Source organism: Pseudomyrmex gracilis, unplaced genomic scaffold (assembly GCF_002006095.1).
Source record: "Pseudomyrmex gracilis isolate BER0280 unplaced genomic scaffold, ASM200609v1 scaffold_2335, whole genome shotgun sequence".
Taxonomy (NCBI): Eukaryota; Metazoa; Arthropoda; class Insecta; order Hymenoptera; family Formicidae; genus Pseudomyrmex; species Pseudomyrmex gracilis.
The window spans coordinates 1-10847 of record NW_018022919.1 but is presented as its reverse complement, the minus strand read 5'-3'; the positions used below and the strand labels follow the sequence as shown (position 1 = coordinate 10847).

The window sequence follows — 10847 nt, the reverse complement described above, 5'->3', positions numbered from 1 at the left end:
TATGTTCGGTTAGATCTATAGGTTTTTATTACACCATTCAGCCCTAGTAGACAGGTTTACAGAAAACGCTTTGTTTACTTGGTATATTCTGGATATTCTATCTTGCTTCAGTGTGAAGGGAAATTTGTGGAGAAACCCGAGCTTGGTATGATCTGTCCCGAATTGTCTCCATTCCCCCTGACACCTTAGTCTATATGCTGTGAGTCCGGCGGTGCTGATTATTTGTTGATTTAGAGAAGGAATACAAAGTGCTACTTCCAGCGCCTCTGTTGGTGTTGTTCTCATAGCCCCTACGCTGCCCTTAGGTAGTTACCCTGTAGGCTTCTTAGCAGCTTCCTTGCCTCCGTCATTTCTACTCTAGGCCACCAGACCACAGCAGCATATGTTAATCTCGGTAACAATACCGATTTGTATATCCATAGGGCAGCATTCAGTTTAATGCCCCAGGACTTTCCCATTACTCTTTCACACGCCCAAAAAGAGACGTAAAACTTGGATCTCTTTATTTCAAGATGTGTTTTCCAGCTCAGTTTGGTATCTAGGTAGACTCCCAAGTATTTGACTGACTGGACGTATTTTATTTTCTCATGCCAGAACCTTAACGGCTCAATGGCCTCAAGTTTATATTTCCTGGTGAAAATCATGGCCTTGGTCTTTGATGGATTAGTCCTAAGTCCTTTTGATTGATACCAGTTTTGCGTAAGCGTAAGTGCTTTTTCCATTATATCTTTGAGTGTCGCAAGAAAGTTGCCCCCCACCACTATGACCACATCATCAGCGTAATCATAGACGGGGAAGCCCGCTTTCTGCAACTTCTCAAGAAGTTCATCCACCACTAGGCACCACAGTAAGGGAGATAGCACTCCCCTCTGACAACCTTTGGCGGAGAAGCCATGCACCACCGAGTCCCCATGACTAGCAATCAAGGTTCTTCTTGTAAGCATGCTTTGTGTTCAGTCTGCTAACGCAGCTGGAATGCCATACCTGGTCATCGCTTTCCCGATCACATCATACGAGGTGCTATCAAAAGCTCCCTCGATGTCCAGGAATACGCCCAAGGCATATCCCTTTGCCTCCATCTGTGCCTCAACTTTGCCCACGAGATGGTGCAGGGCAGTATCAGTTGATCTGCCCTCTCTGTAATCCCAAGTTATCCCAATCGAACTCGTGAGAGTATTGTATTCTTTGATCAGTAATTACAGATCTTTGAGAGGAGTTTCTATTGATATGATTTTTGTGTTCCTTAATTCTCGCAACATTCTGCCAGGTTGTCCAACATCATGATGCATCAGAATCACGCAATTAAGTTTATATACAACAGAAGGACGTCACGCCCTGCGCCCCTCTCCTCCCTTCTGTGACGTATATATATATATATATATATATATACTACCATAATCAAAAAATAACCGGAATTTTTAATTTAAACCTCGTGGGCTTATCGGTTTAGAATTCTGTTGTTTGTGTCACGTTGGCAGCACTGTTACGGACACCCATGCAAAGCTTCTGCTTATCAGCTGTTCATTTACCTTTATGACAGTGATTTCTTTACATCAAGTTTTTACGTCGCGGCGATTTTTACAATGGATTCAAAACTTGAACAACGTTCTTGCATTANTGCATTAAATTTTGCTATAAAAATGAAATTAAGTGTTCCGACACATTAAAAATGTTACAAAAGTGTTATGGTGACGATACTCTATCGAAAACACAGGTGTACCAGTGGTATGAACGCTTTAAAAGTGGTTGTGAGGCTGTTGAGGACAATGCTCGTCCTGGGAGGCCATCGACATCGAAAACTGATGAAAACGTCGATGAAATCCGACAATTGTTGATCGAAACTCGCAAATTGACGATAAGGGAGATAGCTGAGACCACCAACATATCATTCGGATCCGTTCAGAGCATTTTGCGTGAGGATTTGGATCTGAGGCGAGTCACTGCGAGATTGGTGCCAAAAGAACTGAATTTCGTGCAAAAATTCTCGTGAGTTTCTAGTCAAAAACAACACCAATACCATTTAACAATCGCCCAATTCACCTGATCTGGCACCATGTGACTTCTTCCTATTCGATTGACTCAAAAAACCACTACGAGGAACTCGTTTTGAGAGTGTGGAGGCAATAAAGCTAAAATCGCTGGGGGCACTAATGGCTATACCAAAAACCGACTTCCAGAAAAGCTTCGAGGGGTGGATCAAACGCTGGCACAAGTGCATCGCAGCCGACGGGGACTACTTTGAAGGGGACAACTTGAATTTTGAAGATTAAACATGTACTTTTCTTTTTATGAATAAATTCCGGTTATTTTTTGATCATGGTAGTATGTAGCCATTTCTGCTAGGCTTGAGTATGAAAACGACTCTTGTTCTACTCCAAGCCTGGGGGACGTGTCTTAGGGCGATACTTGCCCTGAAAATTTTTGTAAGTGGACCAATTAAAATCCCCAGACCCTTCTGAAAAAGAATCGGGTAGATTCCATCCGGTCCCGGTAATTTATAGGGATTTATAGGGAAGTTCTTAACAGCCCATTCAACACCTCTCGGATAGACAACCTTTGCTGCTAACTGCCATTCCCTGGGCTTATATTCCCTGGGCTTCGACCGACTAAATTGTTTTTTAATTGTCAAATCCTGGGAAGTGGACATCTATCAAATGTTTTAGAGTGTCCAATCCTTTCTCAGTAATGTTCCCTGTTGGAAGCTTAAGACAGCCCAATTGAGGACGATGATCTAAGCTGAGGATTCTGCAAAGTCTGGATGCTTCCGGGGTACTCTCAATACCTTTGCAGAAGTGTCTCCAGCTTTTGCATTTCGCTTTCGTGATTGCCTTGCTATATTCTCGTTGAAAGCTTCTAAAAGCTTCCCAGTAAGCCGCAAGGCCAGTTCTTTTTGCTTTGTTGAATCCCTTTCTTGTTTCTGACCTCAGCTTCTCAAGCTCATTATTCCACCAGTGGATCTTGGTCATCGGCTTTCTTGGTCTCGACAAGCAATTTGATTCGTAGGCATCTACAATGGCGTTCTTTAAGTAGTCCGCCGCATCTTCTAAGTTATTCTTAGACCTATAACTAGTTGGGGCTCCAGCAAGCCGGGCTTTGAGGTAAGCCCTGAAGCCGTTCCAATTAGTCTTCCTGGGATTGCAAGCCCAGCTTATCGGTGGCGAGTGTTGAAGAGTTAGACGTATTTGTCTGTGATCGGATCCCGAAGGTTCATTAGAGACCCTCCAGTCTCTCACCAGACCCGCCACCTTCTCCGTACTTACCGTAATGTCAATAACCTTCCGTCTTCTTGAGTCCTGAAAGGTTGGCTCAGTTCCTCTATTTAGGATGGTGAGTCCTGTGCCCATTAGGAAACCATGGAGACTCTCCCCCCGCGGATTAATATCGGTGCTCTCCCATCCGACATGGTGGGGGTTTGCATCGCAACCCAGCAGGAGTTCTAGTCCCCTGTCCTCCGCATAGGCCACGAGGGTTTTTACCTCTTCTTGCGGTGGTGGATCCCTGGAGTCAAAGGGCATGTAAGCTGACCCTATCAGTATCTCCATGTCTTCCTTCTCGGCCAGTTGTACTCTCACCCTGATGACTGTGAGGTCCTCACTGCTGAGCTGTGGCAGAAAGATGGCATTTAGTCCTTTAACCAGAATGCAAGATCTTATTCTTTTTTCGGAGTGTGTTTTGTATAAATTACCGCATCCACTCAGTCCTCTAATTGCACCGTTTACAAACCAAGGCTCTTGGATTAGTGCAATACTTGTTTGCATCATAGCCATGCTCCTAGCTAAAATTGCCGAGGCGCTCTTGCTATGATGCAAGTTAATTTGTGTCATTTGGATGCCCAGAAGAGCCATTTTAAGCAGTCTCGACACCCTCCGACACCTCCATTTGCTCGGTGGCCTCTCCGTGTTCCCGACTCGCCACCACCTTAACAGTGGCGCGATCGGTTTCGCAGAAAGGTCTGAAGTCGCGGTTCTTTAGAGCTTTCAGCGAAGAGTCGCCAATCAGGCAGACGAAGTGGGCGCTCGTGGCGTCCCTACTTCGACTTCCCCTGACGACGACCCACTCATTGGTTGCCAGTCCCGCATTTTGTTAATTGAGGAGCTTCAAGGCTTCCTCAACTTCTACATCGGGTTCCTCCATGTGTATTACCACCCGGTGACGCCTCGGTAGCTCACCGGCCGCCAACACACGCAGAGGAGTTCTCCTAATCTTCCAATCAGAGAAATTATTTCTAGGCCACTCCTCCGACTCTATATTGGCACATACTATCACCAATGCCCTATCTATATCCCAGGTGCCGATGAAAGTGGGAACTTCGGCATCTCCGGACATGCCGAGGATGCGAGACCTAATCAATTTCTTGATCTCCAACTCCTCATCAGCTCCTAATTTCTTGTCAGGGTAGCCCTCCAATATACTAGGGCCACCTTGACAGTTCCTGTTGTCACCTGGGCATAAGACCCTTCATTTCTGGGTCTCTTGTCCTGGCGATTGGTAGGAGGACTAGGGCACCGGCCTGGCGCACTTCACCGCGCCACCCGAAGCCCGTCCACCCCCAATTCCTGTTTTTAAAGCAACAGCAGTATGGGTGTGAGGGGCCTTAGCAGCCACACTCTCCCTCGCTTGCCTCTCGTTTCTCAAACGGCGCCTGGTAGCCACGCTAAGTCTTTTGCGAGGCGGGGCCACAAAGCCCGCTCTCGTATCGTTTGGACTCCCTGTTTGCGTCCGGAAGAAGTTTCGCCCTTGGAAGCTTTGGAAGGGTTGCTTTCTAAAATGTTATCCATTTGAGTCCCACGAGTGTCGCGGTCGCGCGTCTCACCTGGCCAGAGCCGCGTATGGCCGGGACTTGGCTCCGTACTCCTGGATTTCGCCCGGTATCCAGGAGGCACCGTTCAGGACGCAACACCCTTTGCGCCACGCAGCTCTCGGCACGGTTGCTCACACCTTAGCTTAGGGAGTTCCTCTTAGTTGGCCGCGGGCGGGCCCACCCCTGAGCGGGTGACCACCGCCCGCAACCTTAAGCCCCACCANCCGTTCCGCTATAGATTTCCGCTCAATGGGACATTGCCCTGAGCCTCCGAAGACACCAGATGCTCACCTTCTGTGGTCAATACTTGTCCCGTCAGTTTACACATTCATTGTGGCAGCACGACCGGGCAGATCCGCTCCAGCGTCCACTCGGGGGCTGGCGATCAATGCCCGGCCGCGCCGCCACCAGCACACGCTGGGAACAAAATAAACGTTCCGTGTAGTTACTGCGAGGCGGCCAGACCACGTGCACACCGAGCGCTCCGCAGACCCGGAGCTCCCGCCTCGGAGCTACTACAAAATGGGAACCCATTCGGGAGGAAGGCTTTCAACCTATTTACATGCACATTCTGCGTGCGTCTCTTTGCTTTGATAGTATATGTAACGTCTGATACTTTCGCTACAATTTCATATGGGCCTATCCACATGGACTCTAATTTTTTCGACCTGCCCCTGCGAAGTGTTTTATCAAACACTAACACTTTGTCTCTTACTTTAAAAGTTACTACTTTTGCTCTTTTGTCGTAACACTGTGTAACGAAGCCGATTTTCTATTGACTTCGCCCGGCCTTCCGCCTGCCGGACAGCTCGGTCGGCGCCAAGGATCCGGGAGAGGAAGGCGTGAAATTGCGACACTCGGTTATTTTAATGCTGAAAGGTAGTTAAGGTTTATTCACTTAATTATGGTATTTACATCGATTATTAGCAGATTCGGATTTATCGGCGCGGTGATTCTGGTGCGGAATGGTTCGGGTGGATTTGTATCGCGCTAGTTGTGAAATCGGCGCGGGTAATACGAATTTCGGCGCGGCGGACTTATTTCTAAACTTAAACCTACGGGGTATATTTACACGCGGGACGTATTTACACTGAGGATGTTCCGAGCCGTGAAAACGGCCGGTTGAGTCGTGAGAACGACTGTTTTCTGGTGGCGGTTACAACGGCCGTTTGAGTCGTGAGAACGACTATTTGTCAGAGTGGCAGTGACAACGGTTGATTGAATCTCCGGGCTCGTGGAGCCGACGGAGACGGAGGTGTGCACTGAAGTGCCGGAGAAGATCGAGACAACGCCTCGATCCGTACGGTCAGGATGGTGTTCGGGACAGCGCCTCTAGCACCGGGTCTTGTCGAGACAACGCCTCGACCGGACGGCCAGGAAGTGGTGTTTGAGACAGCGCCTCTAGCACCGGGTTCTGTCGAGACAATGCCTTGACCGGAAGGTCAGGATGGTGTCTGAGACAACGCCTCTCGCACCAGGTTCTGTCGAGACAACGCCTCGACCGGATGGCCAGGAAGTGGTGTTCGAGACAACGCCTCTAGCACCGGGTCTTGTCGAGACAACGCCTCGACCGGAGAATTCTAAGTCCGAGACAACGTCTCGGCTTCAGGAAGAATCGCTCTTGAGACACCGCCTCGAGAGCTCGGGAAAGGAACTGGTCCAGGGATGCCAGATTCCGGCCGCTTGGTAGCATGCGGTAGCATGGAGGGGATACGCACACAGCTTCATGCCGTGTACGTGTGCGCTCGAGCTTCGGAGTCCTAACACGGCATGAAGCTGTGTGCGTATCCCTTCCATACTACCGCATGCTACCAAGCGGCCGGTATCTGGCATCCCTGAACTGGTCTCGACTGCCGAAATCGCTGGGCTTATATACCCCGGAGCGGCCTACGGTCCGTCCGGGGTCGGTGTGCGGTACGCGCTTGTTTGTGCGCTGTATCACGCACCTGTGCCGCGTCGCACGGGCACAGATCTCTTGTTCACGTGCGTTCTTACATGCTATAATCCCTAAACTATCGGTTAGTCCGCAGGAGGATAGGAATTATATAGGAAGGTTGGCGGAATTATGGTAGACGTGTGGCATGATATATATATATAATACGTATATTAATATATTAATAAGAATAATACAGAAGATTAATTAATAAGAAAAAGGAAAAAATAAAAACTAATATTAATAATGTTAACTATTTACAGGTGGCGGAGCTGGCTCCGTCACAACTGCTTGGCTTTCTTCTTTTCCTCTTTCAAGTTTTTTTTTGCCAACCGATTTGCTGCCCTGATACGCTCCTTTAATTCCTGAGCATAATTTTCTAAACTGTACTGTATGGACGGAGGTTTTGTCAATGCCGTCGGTAGTTCTGCGCTTCGTCCGTACACCACCTCAAACGGTGTAAAACCGACTGAATGCGACGTGGTGTTGTATGCAAACATAGCATACGGCACCCAGTCATCCCAGTCGGTTTGGACCTCTTTTACGAAATGCTGAATGTACTCAGTCAGTGTTCGGTGAGATTGCTCCAGAGCTCCATTGCTCTCCGGATGATACGCCATAGTTTGCACCTTGCTTATACGTAATAACTTACATACATTTTTGAACTCGCTCACAAAATTTGTACCCCTATCGGTTAAAATTGTACCTGGTATTCCATGCTCGCATATTACTTTCGTTACGAATTCTTTCGCTACAGTTGCTGCTTCCTGATTAGGAATAGGCATTGTCTTACTAAACTTTGTAAGGTTATCTTGAAACGTGAGTAGGTATCTATTTCCCCTACTTGTCACTGGCAATGGCCCGACTACATCCAGGGCACACTTTTCGAACGGCTCGCTCGGTGTGTCAATAATAATCATCGGCCTTAAACCTCTTTGTCAATTTATTTTTCTAACACGACTTACACCTCGAGATATAACTTTCCACATCTCGAGTCAAGCTAGGCCAATCATAATTCCTACAGATTCGTTTTACAGTACGCGCGACTCCCTGATGTGCTCCCAGGAGCATCGTGATATTCATACAACACCTGTCTTTTTTCTTCTTCGGTCAGCTCGCGCGTTTCACTTGCCTCGGTTATCGCGCTCTCCTCCTCTTCTGCTTCGCACACGTTCGCTGTTTTTACCGGGCTCCGGCTCAACGCATCCGCGTTTGTATTAGCTTTTCCTTTCTTATACACTATCTCGTACTTATATTCTTCTAGCTTTAAACGCCAGCGTATAAGTCGCGAACCAGGATCTTTTATATTAAACAGCCATACTAACGCTCGATAGTCTGTAACAATTTTAAATTTGGTTCCGTATAAATACGGCCTAAAATGTTTAACTGCCCAGACAATGGCAAGCAACTCCTTTTCGTGCTATAATTACGTTCCGCTTTGTTTAATATTCGGCTCGCGTACGCGATCGGCCTGTCACGACTTATCTCTCCTTGCGATAACACCGCGCCGACAGCGTAACTCGACGCGTCCGTGGTGACGATGAACTCCTTTGTAAAATGCGGGTACGCGCGCGCGCGCGCACTAGCAATGGTGCTTCACTTAACTTATTTTTCAATGTCTCAAACACACACTGCTGCTCTTGATCCCATTCATATGCTGCTCCCTTACACAGCAACTTAGTTAACGGCTTCGCGATTCTTGAAAACCCATCGATAAATTTCCGATAATACCCGGCAATCCTATAAATGCCTGTATTTCTTTAACCCTTTTCGGAACGGGGAATTCCTCCACTGCACTCACCTTTGTAGGGTCTGGTGAAATTCCGTTCTCCGTAATTCTATGTCCGAGATACGTGACTTCCTTGCGAAAAAACTCACACTTGTCTGGTTGCAATTTTAAATTGTTTTCTCTCAACCTACCAAACACGTCCAAAACCTGTTTTGCATGTTCTTCTAAGCTTGCCCCGTGTATTACGATGTCGTCTAAATAGACAAAACATTTGACTCCTTGCAACCCTGTTAATATCACGTTTATCAATCTTTGAAATGTTGCGGGTGCGTTTTTCAAATCAAACGGCATTCTATTCTATTATATTCATAGTGGCCTTATGGTGTTGAAAATGCCGTTTTACTTTTATCATCTTCTCTCATCGGGATCTGATGATATCCCGATGCTAAATTCAACGTCGAAAAGTACTTTGCGTTTCCGAGTTGATCTAGTATTTCCGTAATGTTCGGCAACGGAAACGAATCACCAATGTAACGTCGTTTAATCTTCTAAAATCTACGACGATTCGGAGCTTCCTGACGCCCGACGCGTCCATTTTCTTGGGAACAACCAAGAGTGGTGCGTTCCACTCACTCTTGCTTCTCCTTATTATCTGATTGTCTAACATCTGTATCTGACGATCAACTTCTTCCTTATGTTTCTCTGGTAACCGATATGGTCTTACGTTGATGAGCGCTGTATCGGTCTTTATACGTATTCCATGTTTTACTGCGCCGGTTTTGCTCAACGATTCTCTATTTAAATGAAAAATATCGCTATATTCCTCGCAGATCTTTATCAAAACGTTTTTTTCTTCCTTGTTTAAATGTTGCATGCGCAACGCCTCCTTTACCTTTTCGCATCTCGTTACCCCTGCTTCAACCATGCTTGCGTTTATCACAGCGTCTTCTATTTTGCTATCTTCTGCCAACTCTTCTACTTCTATACACGGCGTTTCTATTTCTACAACGCCTTCGGTGGTATTTAACACGTTGACAGGGCACAAATATTTTTCGGGTTGTACTAGACAGCATCCGATAAACACACCTGGTTGTGTCTCTTTTGCTTCCACGATTCCGACCTGATTGCAATTCGTCACGGCTTGAACTATTGTTTCGCTCCATGGTTGTAACTCTTACAAGGATGCATCAACATCGACTCATTCCCTAGCATGAGCCTATCCTTTTTATAATTGTGCACCGAATTGTGTTTTTTAATAAAATTGCTTCCTAATATTCCGGAGTACTTAATAGAAAAATCATCTCTTATCACATATACGGTATGCTTTATTTTCTTATTCTTTAGTTGCACAGTAGCCTTTATTTTTCCTATTACACACGCCTTGTGACCTGTGACTCCGGTTAATTCTAGCCTCGTTTTTTCGGCTGGTACGTGTTTCACCCTTCAGATATTTTTTTTTTTTATCAATGACACAGTAGCGCCGGTGTCATATAGCATTTCTACTTGACCTTGCCTTGCTTCTTTCATCGGCACTACTACCAAGTCCAATCCTGCTTGCGCAGCGTTTATTTCTGTCACTTGTAATTCAGCTACTGACACACTTTTTTCTTTCTTTTATCTTCTTCGTTACTACCGGATGATCCGCTACTGTCGCTTCGGCTTTTCTTTTTGTGTACCGCATGTCTTGTTCCCTCTTTTGCAGTGTATTTTTTACTATCTCTCTTGCCATTCAGCGACCAGCAATTTTCTCGGGTGTGACTCGCTTTCTTGCAATAATTGCAATGTTTGTCTATCGCATTCACTCGACTATTGTTTGGCTTTGGCAACACCATCTTACTTGATCGGCATTCTCTCCCGTAATGTCCGACCTTTCCACACTTGTAACAAGTGAAACTTTTATTACCACCATGCACTAACGGTGGTACGCGATTTTTTTATTTTATTCCTGCAGCTTTTTCTTCCGCGCTTGCCCCGGCGATAGCTTCTTGTAACGTGTTATATCTACGCAATCGCACGATCAACCTAAGTTCCTCTCGTAACCCGATCTGGAAGTGGTGTAACGCTTGTTCCTTTATTGTTTCCAATATGGTTCTGTTCCACGGAGCGTTCTTTTCCCTCAATCATAGACTCGTAGAGTTCCATGGCGAGTTGGTTCACGCGTTGCCCGAAATTTAACGCGTTCTCTTCGTTCTTTTGTTTTAAAAAACTAAACTCAATCTGAAGTAATGCCCTTTCTAGCAGAATACGTGGTTTCTATCTCACACTTTAAGAGGGTCCTGAACCGTTCTGTTATTACCGATTGACCGAGTAATTCGTATTACCAAGTGTTTTTCATAATTATTGCTCTGATAGGAAAACGGCTCTACAGATTAAAAGATAATAAT

At 46.3% G+C, this 10847-nt stretch overlaps 1 protein-coding gene across 1 annotated transcript; it reads right to left on the bottom strand.

Moving 5' to 3' along the window:
- Window positions 1-2618: 2618 nt before the first annotated feature.
- Window positions 2619-3845, bottom strand: LOC109862754. Its single transcript, XM_020442887.1, has one exon. It carries the CDS (start codon window positions 3843-3845, stop codon window positions 2619-2621), a length of 1227 nt encoding a protein of 408 aa, XP_020298476.1.
- Between the last annotated feature and the right edge of the window lie 7002 nt (window positions 3846-10847).